This window comes from Monocercomonoides exilis (assembly GCF_001643675.1).
Source record: "Monocercomonoides exilis strain PA203 chromosome Unknown scaffold17-1647472, whole genome shotgun sequence".
In the NCBI taxonomy this organism is placed as follows: Eukaryota; Preaxostyla; order Oxymonadida; family Polymastigidae; genus Monocercomonoides; species Monocercomonoides exilis.
Genome location: NW_027150562.1, coordinates 911284 through 924113, shown reverse-complemented (window position 1 = coordinate 924113; position 12830 = coordinate 911284). Strand labels below are relative to the sequence as shown.

The 12830-nt window shown below is 33.5% G+C and overlaps 3 protein-coding genes across 3 annotated transcripts; 1 reads left to right on the top strand and 2 right to left on the bottom strand.

Annotated features, from left to right (window-relative positions):
- Positions 1–138: 138 nt before the first annotated feature.
- Positions 139–6111, bottom strand: MONOS_2511 (uncharacterized protein). Its single transcript, XM_067872436.1, has 5 exons — positions 5921–6111; positions 5715–5780; positions 5467–5643; positions 5027–5413; positions 139–4699 (listed from the first exon to the last, which is right to left on the bottom strand). Exons 1-5 carry the CDS (start codon positions 6065–6067, stop codon positions 404–406), a joined length of 5073 nt encoding a protein of 1690 aa, XP_067729268.1. The 5' UTR covers positions 6068–6111; the 3' UTR covers positions 139–403.
- Positions 6112–6394: 283 nt separating this feature from the next.
- Positions 6395–7492, top strand: MONOS_2512 (Rac2b, Rho family GTPase). The gene is made up of 4 exons (XM_067872437.1): positions 6395–6435; positions 6533–6814; positions 6871–6984; positions 7039–7492. Exons 1-4 carry the CDS (start codon positions 6421–6423, stop codon positions 7198–7200), a joined length of 573 nt encoding a protein of 190 aa, XP_067729267.1. The 5' UTR covers positions 6395–6420; the 3' UTR covers positions 7201–7492.
- Positions 7493–10741: 3249 nt separating this feature from the next.
- MONOS_2513 (putative proteasome activator subunit 3 (PA28 gamma)) lies at positions 10742–12023 on the bottom strand. The gene is made up of 6 exons (XM_067872438.1): positions 11927–12023; positions 11765–11829; positions 11612–11710; positions 11450–11557; positions 11250–11378; positions 10742–11142 (listed from the first exon to the last, which is right to left on the bottom strand). The coding sequence occupies exons 1-6, from the start codon at positions 12012–12014 to the stop codon at positions 10861–10863; spliced, it is 771 nt and encodes a 256-aa protein (XP_067729266.1). The 5' UTR covers positions 12015–12023; the 3' UTR covers positions 10742–10860.
- Positions 12024–12830: the final 807 nt, after the last annotated feature.

The window sequence follows — 12830 nt, the reverse complement described above, 5'->3', positions numbered from 1 at the left end:
GATCAATTATCCATTCTTTATTTATGACGATTCTTATCAAAAAGTTGTTTGTTGGAAATTGAATTCCATATTTTTCAAAATAAATTCATTCCATTGAAAAATGATGTTTCAGAATGTTGAAAAAAAGAAAAAGAAAACTTTTTTGATCATTTCGAAAATATTTGACTTTTTTAGTTTATGAGAATAATTTTATAAACATTTAGCAGAATTACGAATAATAATGCTAACATCACGTGATAATCTCAAAGAAAATTGAATTGTGATACCGATAATGGTGATTTACAAAATTAAAAAAAAAATGTGAAAAGCATTCAGTTGAAAGCAAAGACGTGTGCAATTCAACCAAAAGGTAATAAAATACACAAATAGAAGAGATTAAGGAAAAAAAGCTAATACAAGAATTCTAATGGTGACTGAAGGGTGTTAAGGAAACAGAAGGAGGAGAGACTGGGGCTTTGCTCTTGACCAAGGAAGATTCCGATATGAAGGCAAGAGAAGGAGCAGCAGTCGATGGTGATGCTAAAAGTGGCATAGACGAATTCTTATTGAACTGATTCTGAGGCGAAGAAAGAAGAGGAGGAAACGACGAAGCAGAAGCCACGTCAACACCGTCAATCGGATGCTGCTGTGTGGGCGTTGAGTAATTCACATCAAAACTGCTCATCTCATTCCCACTGCTTGTGCTGCTGTTTGTGCTGCTGTTTCTGCTGCTGCGTCTGAAGTCCTCTTCTGTCTGGCTCTTCGCTTTGGAAGTCGGCGATTGCGATAAACTCCTAATCGCATTGTTCTGCTGTCTGGGAAATTGAGCTATTGACTGTGGAAGTGATGGTTGTGTGGACTGCAATGGTTGTAATGGTTGCAATGGATGTGACGGGTGCGACGGGTGAGAAGAGCGAGAAGCAGCAGGCGAGCTTTCGGTGATGGGGATGCGGGGCGGCTGCAGCACTTTGCGGTGCATCAGCGAGTCAGACGAAGAGAAAGTCGCTGAGACTGGCAAAGAAGCTGATTGGGCGTCGTTTTTGGGCTCAGAGGGATACAAAGAAGAAGCAGATGGCTCGATTTCGTATTCTTTGCTGGCTCTGCTGAAGTCAAAATCATCTCTAGCTAAGTTTTCTGGCTTGCTGCATCCGTTTTTTGCACTTGCACCTTCTTTTCCTCTTCCTTGTCCTTTCCCTCCTTCTTCTTCGTTTTCGTTGTCGTCAAACTGGATCTCGTAATCTTCGTCGATCAGCTCGTCAATCGGATTCCAAGACTCTGAATGTTCATTGCTGCCATCTTTGTCGCTTTCGTTGCTCCATTTCTTCTCTTCTTTCTTTTCTTTTACTGCTTCTGCTTTGCCCATTGAATTCTCATTGTTCTCTTGTTGTGCTTCTGCTTTATCCCTTCTATCAAATTCTTCTCTTTCCTCATTATTTTCCATCTGTTTCCTATTTCCTCTGATTTTTTCGCTGCTTTGTGCCAACTGTGGCTGTGTTAGTTGTTGTTCAAAGGGAAATGAAGGAGGGAAGGAGAGGTGTTGTGAGAGCGACAAGTGATGCGAGGCATCTGGCTGTGAAAGTGCCGAGGGTTCTGCTGAGGTTGAGTGAGGAAACTGGGAAAGAGAGTCAGAAGGAGCCGAAGGGGTTGAATTGAAAGTGCTGGGGAATGAAGAGAGGAAAGAGGCATTGGTGGCATCGACAAGCAAGGAAGACGGGATCAGAGCAGGATTCGGTGAAAATGTGGAGTGGGAGAGATGAGAAGAGGCAGAGGCATAAGCAGAAGCAGAAGCAGCTGAAGAGGCATTCAATGGAGGTGCAAAAGAAGGAGTGTTCTTGCCAAGTGCTGATTGGAATATTGGAGAGCGGTTTTTGCTAATTAGCCAGTTTTCGAATATCTCGTTGCCTTCTTTTTCGCCCTTCCCTGTTTTGTTCCCTCTTTCTTTCCCGAATTCTTCTTTAAAATCTTCCAAATCTTCTTCTTCTCTTCTTTCTCTTTCGTCTCTTTCTCTCTTCAGCATCTCCTCATTGTTTCTCTCAGAGTCTTCCATCTCAATCACAAAATGCTCTTCTTCTTCCTTCCTTCTCCTCTCTTTCTCTTCAGAAAGAGCATCTTTCCCTTCCCCTTCTTCTCCTCCTTCCCCTTTTCCTCTCTCTTCTTTCCCTTCTTCATCTTCACCGTCTTCTTCTCCTATAACGCCAGCTGTGATCACCAGCTGCCCCACAATCTCCTCCAAAATTGTCAGTCTTTGTGTCACATCATTCACACGCTCTTCAAACGATCGTATGTTTTCTCTATAAGACGACTCCGTCTTTGCTTTTTCTGAACTTTTATCAGAAACATCGCTTTGCTTGCCTTCTGAGGCTTTTTCTTTGGATTCTTTCGATTCTTCTTCTCTTTCTCCTCTTTCTCCTCTTTCTCCTCTTTCTTCTTCTTCTTCTTCCTTTTGCATTTTGCCTTTGATTTCGTTCATTGTCTCCTTCATTCGCATCAAGTCTTCCAGAATCACTTCCATTTTCCCTGCTATTTCTTCATCAACCACTTTCTTTATCTCTTGTTCGTTCCTTTCTTCTTTTCCTTTTCTTTCTTCTTCTTCTTCTTCTTCTTTCTCTTCCTCTTTTCCTTTCTCTTTCTCTTTCTCTTTCTCATCCATCTTCTTCCTTTTCTCCAACTTCTCTTCAACCTCCTTCTCCTTCTTCTCCACCATCTCCATCCACTCCCTCAGCTTCTCCTCTAATTCACTCATCTTCTCCTTTGTCTTTTCTTCCCATTCCTCTTCAACTTCTGCAATCTGATTGAAAAGCGCTTGTTCTCTGCCGTTTTCCTGTTGTTTGGCTTCTTCCATCGCCTGCTGGATCTTCGCATCAAATGAAGGCATCAGTGAATCCAGTAACGATTGCACTTTGGATAGAATGTTATCTTTCTCGCTCTCTTTTTCTTTCTCTGTTTCTTTCTGTTTTGCTATTTCTCTTTCTCTTTCTCTTTCTTTTCCTTCACTTTTTCTTTTCTCATTTTCTGCCTTCTCTTTCTCATCAAATCTTTCTTTGATTTTCTGGAATTCTTCTTTCAGCATTTCCAACTTCTCTTCCCATTCCCTCTTTCTTTCTGAATTTTCTTTCTTTCTTTCTTCTCTTTCATTTTCCAATTCATTTCGCATCTGTTCAATCCATTTGTTTTCGTCATTGCTTCTGTCATTTTCTTCCTCTGTTCTATTGCTCTTGTTCCTTTTCTGTTTCATTTCTTCTTCATCTTTATCTTCATCAGCATCTTCTTCTTCTTCTTCTTCCTTCTCATTCACATTCATACTCATATTCACATTCACATTTTCTCCTTTCTTCATAATTCTTATCCTCTTCTTCAGCTCGCTGTCAATAATCTCATTCATCGTCGTCTGCTTCTTCGCCACCTCCAAAAGCGACGCTGCCAAATCCACCACATCCTTTTCCAGGCTCCTCAATACTTCCTTCTCTTGTTCTCTCTCTTCCTCTCTCCTTCTCTCTTTCTCTTTCTCTCTCTCTTTCTCTCTTTTATCTCTCTCTTCGTTCTCTGAAAAGTGCAGAATCGCCTTCTCTGTCAAATGGAGCCTGCGGTTGAAGGTTTCTGAAACGTCTGGCAAATAAAACGGCTTCTGCGGAGAAGGTGATGTTGCAAAGGAAGAAGAAGAAGTCGATGATGATGGTGATGATGATGATGAAGCAGAAGATGAAACCGGGTCAGAAATAGGAGAAGGAGCAGGTGCGGTTGAAGGTGAAGATGAAGGCGAAGGTGAAGGCGCTGGCGTTCCCAATGGCGATGGAATACTTCTTTTTTCTTCTCTTTCGGCCATCTCTTTTCTTTGAATTGTTGTTCCGTTTTCTCTTTCGCTCTCTGACGTTATGCTGTTTTCTTGATTGCTTCGCCTTTTGTCTGCTTCGCTTGCTTTTATCAGCTGGATCAGCTGTGAAACTGCTTCCTTCGGCGCGAATTCATTCAATTTCCGTTTAATCTCCTTGTTTTCTGCTTCCACTTCCATAATGGCATTGACCATCATCTGGCGTGCCTCTTCCTCTTTCCTCTCTCTTTCTGCGATCTTTGCTCTGTTTTCGACTTCTTCTCCTTTTTTCTCGTCGCCGTCGCGCGCTTTCTTCACAATCCGCCTTAATTCATCCACTTCCTGTGTAATCGAGCGGAAAGCAGAGGAAAGCGAATCCAGCTGAAGAGACTGTGTCTGAAGCGTCTTAAATAAGTCGTGGCGCTGGATGAGAGAGACAGAAGGAGAAGAAGAGGAAGAGGAAGAAGAAGATGAAGAAGAATGTGAGGGAGAAGAAGGAGAAGGAGAAGGAAACGGAGATGGAGATGAAGATGAAGAAGACACAGGCAAATAAGGCGACCCCCGCACAGGTGTTGTTGCTTCAGAGGGAAAAGCAGCGAATGTGTTAGTCGTTTCCTGCTGGTACGTCATCATCGCACTTCTGGATTGAGGAGTAGCAAGGCGGCTGGTGGCATTTCTGTCTGGTCTGATGCTCATTCCATTTGAAATCATCTCATTCAAATCAGCCAAAATTCCTCTCATTCCGGTCATTTCTGCTTCAAAGGAAAGGATTTTCTCCTTTAAAACATCGACAAAATAGACCAGGTCTTGCTGCTGGGCTTCGATTGCAGACAGCCTCTTTCTCTCTTCTGATTGGCTGCTTTCGATGCTTCTGCGCAGTTCAGAGGCATCTTTCGCAGAATTTTTCGCAATCTGATTAGTTGAAGAAAGAATAAAAGAAAGAAAGAAAGAAAGAAAGAGAAAAGAAAGATTAAATGAATGAATGAATGAATGAGAAAGAGATTAATTTGAAAAGAAAGAAAGAAAGAAAGAAAGAAAGAAAGAAAGAAAGAAAGAAAAAAGATAAAATATAATTTGAAAAGGAAAATACAACACATATATTGTCAAGTTCAAAAATTAAATGGAAAAAGACAAAATAAACACAATGTTGAAAAAAAAGAAAGTTGCAAAAAAAAATAGCATTCACAAGAGCCAAAATCTTCTTTTATTTGAGTGAATGAATTTTTCACAGAAACACACATTTTCCACTTTTTTATTAAATTCGCTCATAAAACTGTTGACGGCACTGTTCGTTTTCATCACTTCTTCTGCAATCTTCACCATTTCTATACTTTCTTTCTCGATTAAATTCTTTGAAAATTGCTGAAACTCTTCTTTTCCAATTTTTTCATCCAATTTTTTCTGAAGCTCGGAATAATTTTCTGCTGATTCTGCGTTATTTGAGGCTTTTCCTTTCAATTTGAGATTTCTCTCTTTCATTTGTCCAATCTCCTCTTTAAAATCTTTCGGATCAAGCTCAGAAATGCTCACCTTCAAACTGAGTGCTTCTTGCATTTGTGATCTTGTTACAAATGACATTAGGTGCTCTTTCAAAGAATCATTTGTTGCATATTGAGAGAGTAATTTCTGCCCAAATAAATCCATTTATTGTCTTTATATTAAAGCAGTCATTTGCACACCTCAATGTCCGATGCTGAAGGCTTTAATTCATTGACTGTGACAAGATCTCTCAGAGCGGATTCAGCATCGCCAAATCGACATTCCATGTTGCTTTGCCATATCAACATTTGGCGTAATGAGTGCTCAAGATTACTAGTTATTTCTGCAATTGTATTCTGTTTATTTAGCTGTTGGGCCTATATCAAGTCAAATTTATGATTTCATTAATAATATGGAATTAATTTTTATAAGTGTATATTTTACAAACAATATTGTAAAGCTGTTCTGATTCTTCATTCCTCCATGATTTCAGATCACGAACTTCATTCTGAAGCTGATAAAGAAATTGTTAATATAAAATGATTGAAGTTTTTGTAACAAATTTATAAAAGGAAAAGTTTTTAAATCAAAGTTCGAAATTTGAAATTAATAAAATGTTAAGAAGACAAATAAAGCATTTTATAAATTTCAAACTTTTTCGATCAATTCGCCTTTATCTTTCATTTGCCGATTCATCGAAACTGCTGTTGCGGAGTTCTTTTCAGCAAGTTCTGAGAATGTTTCCATTAATTCTGGAACGTATTCTGAAGTTGTGCAAATATCTTGAAAATTTGAAGCCATTGCAACAACAAATTTTTTAATTTATTGAATAAAATCTCTGTTATGGGGAATTATATTTTTAAAATGATAATCTCACGAAATTTAAATTTATTTAAAATTTCAAGAATAATAAAGGAACTTTGAATTTTGAAATTATAATATCACTTTCTATTCTTCATTGTTATTCTCAATATGAAACGAAAAATAACCAAGTCCAATTTTTTTCAAAATTTTCATGAACATGTGCTATTCGATCAAAAATCTTCACACAATAATTTGTAAAGCAGGTTGTTTCAATAATATTTATATATTTGTCTCAATCGTTGATCTTTACCATTTTAAGACCTGAAGAAATTCAGATATCCGATCATTAAATGTCTGCTGTTACGGTTTGTAGAACGAACTAGTTTCTCTTTTTTTGTAATTATTATATGAATTTACTGTTAAATTTATTAAAATGGCAAACTAACTGCTTATGTTTTGCAGGATGTTAAATGCGTAGTTATTGGAGATGGTGCAGTTGGTAAGACTTGCATGCTTATGTCTTACACACAAAACAAATTTCCAGATGACTATATAGCAACTGTTTTTGATAACTATGAATCACTACAAGTTGTGGATGGAAAGACAGTGCATCTTCAACTTTGGGATACTGCAGGACAAGAGGAATACGACAGATTAAGATCTCTCAGCTTCCCAGATACTGAAGTGTTTCTTATTTGCTTTTCAATTTCTGATCCTGCTTCTTTTCAAAATATTGAAGTGAAGGTATAATATATTTTATTTTTTAAGATAAAATAATTTTTTTCTGATTGTAAATCCAGTGGATTCCTGAAATAAAAGAATTTATCAAAGGAGTTCCAGTTATTCTTGTGGGAACAAAGGCAGATTTTCGAGAAGCACCTCCAGAGGGCGTTAAGTTGGTTCAAAAGGAAGATGTTTGTTTTCCTTCTAAACATTTTTTATATATCTTTTTCTTATTCATAATTTAGGCTGAGCAAATGGTTAAACGCTTAGGGTTAACAGCATATGTTGAATGCTCTGCTAGAACACAGCAAAATTTGTCTGCTGTATTTGAAACAGCTGCTCGCTCAGTTCTTCAGAAAAATCAACCTCAAGAGGCAAAGAAGAGTGGTTGCTGCACTGTATTGTAAATGTATCCGTCATTTCATGGACACTTAAAAGGCTTAAAGTAATTTTAAAGAATTATTGAATTTTTGTTGATTAGGAATATTGCAAAATGTTATTGTTTTGTACATTCTAATTTAAATTGATTGTTTGAAAAAATCTTCAATAACAAGTTTTTTTATCCAACTGAAACTGTTTTAAATTGAATTTTCGATTCATTTTTCAATTTTTTTCATATCATTCAAACAAGTTTATATATTTTTTTTATTTTTATGCACCAAAAATTATGAAAAAGAGAATTTTTGCAGTTGAAATAAATATTCGTTTTTTTCAATAAGATATTAAAATTCCGAACTCTATTTTAAAATATTTTTTAAAAAAAAGAAATTTAAAAAATAAGAAAAATATACAAAAATTTTTTTCTTTATTTTTTTTTTTGTTTCAAAAATGTTAGGCATAATTGTACAATATGGCATTTTGCAAATTTCACAAATATCACGATATTCTAATTATATTTGTTGTTTAAAGCATATGTTGTGTTAATAAAAGTTTGCGGAAATGTGTATTTGACAAAAAGATAATAACAAATGATTTCTATTTTGTCTTAATTCGAATTTCAACTAAAGAATGCATTCAGAAGCAATTTTCACCATCTCCACCTCCTTAATAAACATCTCAATCCTAAAAAAATATTTTTATGTCTTTTGCATCATCGGATCTCAGTTTTACGTGTTTTTTTTCCAATTTTGATTTTTTGATCATATCCCATTAATAATTTGAAATAAAGAATTTTCTAATTATTTCGATTCCATGAGATAACATTTCTGCACATAATCGTAAGCATATAAAACAATAATATAATATTTGCCAACATACCATGTTGCATTTTTTCGATTTCAGTTAATACCATTAAGTATCATTATGCCAAATGCTAAATACGAGTTACTCCTTTTGAAAAGTCTAGATTATTAAATATTTCGGATTTAAAAAAACATTGAGGTTTTTTATTAATCTTTATGATCAAACGAACAAACATCACAATTAAACATACAAATTGACCGAAATTTGAAGATAAGAATTTTAAAGTTTTGAGATGATACAGTTTGTGCAAAAAATACCGGACAAGATCGATATCTCAACAACCGCAAGAAGAAAAATTCTGATAATTTTCCTCAATATACATCTCGTCAACACAAACTCACGTGTCATACAAGACTTTCAAAACAGCTTCATTTGTGCTGAGAAAATATAATTTAGAAAATTTCTAAAAAATTTTAAATTCAGTTTCTCCGAAATATTAAAAATAATTTTCTCTGAGTACGAATGAAGCTGTTTTGAAAGTCTGGTTTAACACGTGAGTTTGTGTAGACGAGATGTATATTGAGGAAAATTATCAGAATTTTTCTTCTTGCGGTTGTTGAGATATCGATCTTGTCCGGTATTTTTTGCGATGTCCGGTATTTTTAGCACAAACTGTAATTGAAGACACAACAAAATATTTTGATCAAACGACTTAAAAGTTGATTGTTTTATAAATCACAAATCGGGGAAAATACAGATTCTCAAGCTTTTTTTGCACAAAGGACATAAAAATTATTTCACTCATAAGTTGATTTACCTTTCTCAAATTACAAAATGAAACAAATTCTCATATCTATAAAAAGATATTAATGAAGTTATTGCATAATGTTTTGTGACCTCGCTCGTTTTTCAAAAAATGAACTCACTTTATTCATTTTTTTAAAAATCACAAAAAGTCAATAAAAAGTGTAAATTTTTTCAATAATAAAGCTTGAAGTTTCATTTTTTCCCCCAAACGTTTTTAATTTCTGAACAAAAAATGATATCTCAATGTGATTTGTTAAATTTTTCAATTCTCTGGAAATTATTATATAAATATAATGTGCAAACAGTTGAAGCTAATTTTTATCTAAAAAAATCTGATTGGAAAAAAATTTTTTTCTTATTTTGGATGAAAGCATGTTTTCAAAAAAGATCACCTATGCGTCGAATTTTTTTTAATGAAAAATATCTTTCGTATTATTTTCTGGTGAAAATGAAAAATGAATATTTATAAAAGATTTTCATTCCAACTCACCATGTATCATCATAAGGAAGTAATAACATTGTCAATCATTTGTTTTCATTTCGGTGAATTATGGTATGTTGGAATGAAAATTTGATGTAGAATTCATTTATCATTTTCACCTGAAAAGAAAAAGAAAGGAAAATATTTTTTAAATATAGACATATGGGACAAAATATTTCACTTCAGGTAATTTCATAAAAAAATGATGCACTTTCTTTGACTTTTTGAAAACAAAAAACACAATAAAAATGGGTCCATTTTTTGACATACGCGGAATGATACAAAACTCCATGTTATGATTTCAACGATACATGTTTTCCGAAAGAAAATCTTATAAAATTTGAAATCAGAGAAAGCGAAATAAAGTTATGAGCGAAGCAATTTTTCAATACTTTGTGCAAAAAAAGATTGAAAGTCCGTATTTCCCCCCATATGACTATTCATAAATGGTAATGACTAATATTTAATGTGTGTGTGAGAATAAAAAAGCTGTCACATTCTCTTTAATAATGAAAAAGTTGAACAAAAAGTTGAAATTAAGATAGCAATGAGAAGGATTTAAATTTATATTTATCGAGAGACAGAATTGATGCTTTAACCTTTGAGGATTATTCACGAATAACAAATCTGGTTTATCACATTGAATCAAAAATAGAAAGAAAGAAAGAAAAGAAAAGAAAAAACTAATGCAAAATAAATGGCTGATCCTTTTTGAAATCATGCTTTCGTTCGAGTTTTGATCAAAATCTCTACCTCAATGGGATTTTTGAAAAAATTTGTTTCTGCAATAACAACATCATGAACAACATGTATTAGCAGTTGAAGTTAATTTTTTTAGAATCCCTTTAAGAAAAATTTTTTGATCAAAACTCGAACGAAAGTATGATTTCAAAAAGGATCAGCCAAATGTGAATTGTTAAAATCCATTTTCGAAAATGGATTCAGACGAATCATTTATGAATAAAATCTTGTTCATTTTACACAAACGGGCTTTCATGATGGGTGATTATATATGCAATAATGACCTTTTTTTTGTGTGTTTAATTCTTAATTATCTTTTGTTAAAGGCTTGAATATTATCATTTTCATATTAAATGAATTGCAATTATTACTAAAGCAAACGGAAAAGATACATTCATGGCAATTATTTGTTAATGATCTTATCAATTTTCAATGTTCGTTTTCAAGAATGCAAAATAAAATTTCAAATACAATATAAAACAGAAAAAATGTGTTTTAAAAAATAATCACCAAGATAAAAAACAAAAATGAAAAAAACAAGTTTTTTCAAAATTTTAGAATTTAAAACAAATAATCCATTGTATTTGACATCACAACATTTGATAAATAGACAGAAAACAGAATTTGAGAGACTTTGACCAGTAATCATAAACTGCATTATCTCAATGAAAGGCTATCCGCTTCCATTTTGATTGGATGCTGTTATCTACAAAATCTTCATCTGATTTCAAGAAAATAATGAATACAGAGAGTTTCTATAATGTTCAACAATGAAGTGTTAATCATTTAAGAAAATACGTGAAATGAATGAAAAAGAACAGTATTTTGCAAAATGATAGTGAATGCAATACTCCTTTCAATACATTCCTGCTATTCCATCATCATCAGCATTAATTTCTACTTCAGTCATTAGGTGATCTGGAGATGGAGAAGGAGAAGCAATTGGAGTATTCTTTTTCGAAGACACTTCCGCATCTAACGGCTTTCCTAATCTTTTCTTATTTTTTGAAAGAAGGTCTATGCAAAAAGCAGTATCATTTCTTAATGAGAAAAGAAGCAGGCAAGAAGATATGTATTGAGATGAATCATTTTGTTGAAGTTCCTTTCGATAACTCATAATTGTGGGATAATGAACAATCTAATAAAAATTTAAAAGTTCAACACGTACATCAGCAAAGAACAAGACATTAAAATAAAGAAGAATATATAAATAACTAAAAATTACAATTTAAAAACGGTTTAAACCTTCTCCAAAATTCTCATCCGTTCTTCGTCAAATCCTTGCAAAGATTTTTCCATTTCAAAAACACCGTCTTCAAATTTTTCAATTTCCCCTGATAATTCTGTCTGTACGCTCACATCAAATGACATTCCCTGAGGATGAAAAATCATATGATTAAAAATAATACAATATTAAAATAAAATCAACATGAAAATAAACAAACTGATTCAACAGACGGTATCCGTAATTGTATCCATATCTTCAATGCAGCATAAATTTCGAAGTAATCGCGACATTGCTGATATAAAATATCTTGCATTTCAATAAGAGTCTTAATTTACAAATTTATGATTGATTTAAAATGAAAAAAATTGCGAAGAAAAACCTTGTTCATCGGCATAACGGAACTCCTTGGCTTTTCATATGGTGCAGGTGTTGGGAAAATACAATCTTTTGATACGTCATCCTTTTTTGATTCAAAACTCTGAATTGAAAAATTTAAAATCAACACTTGTGCTTTATTTCGAATGAATCAAACATCTATAAGAACTGTTAATTCGGAAACTTTTGAATATAAAAGATTTATAGCTCCTTTAGCTCGTTCTTCATGACCATCATACGCATTCAAATTTACAACAAAAATGAAAATTTGTTTTTTCGATACAATGATAAAAGAATCAATCAAATAAATTTAAGAGACCTTCTGCTTTTAAAAGTGCATCTTTAGAAAACTGAAGTGTTTTAGTATATTCTTTTGGCTTTCTATTGCGGAAAAGACGATGCGACATTTGATCTCTACACCATATTACTTTAATAAATGAATGCCCATTATGAAACTTTGAATTTAAAAAATGGCTAAGAATGCAAATTCTTCGCCTGTACACATTAAAGTCCCATGTATAGATTTTCATGGGCATGCAACAGGGTTGGATAGGCGAACACATGGATTACAGAGACCATTTTGTCCTCAGCAAGTCTTAACTTGGATTCTTTTTCCAATTAATTTTATTTTATTCGTGCTATCGGGTCCTTTTTCATTCACACTCGTTCCATTTTGCATTCTCATTTCTGTATGCTGAATATTTTTTGGGAATAATTTTGCATTCTTCTTCATACATTCGATTATTCAATAATTTTATAACAACAGATATATATTGTTCTGGTCATTATTGGACTTATCATCGCACTAATGACTGCAAAAAGTGATCCAACGGATCCTCATATTTACGATCCAAATATGACAGCTGGAAGATACGATTATGCAAATGACCCAAGACGAGATGATCCAAATCTGCGTTATTGCATTTTTTGCGTTTCATATGTGTTTGACTTTTTTTTATGAATTTGAATTCTGTGAGCAAGAATTTTTTCAGTTCTCCAAATACGAAACATTGCCATTACTGTTGTCGATGCGTTGACGAATTTGATCATCATTGCGTGTGGATCAATAATTGTGTGGGTCATCGAAATTACAGGTTTAAAATTTTCTTAAATTAATTGTTCGTGCACTGAATATGAAAAATTTATATCCAAAATTTCTATAAATATCCATATATATATCTTTTCTCATGCTCACACTTACACAATTATTCACGTTCCTGACT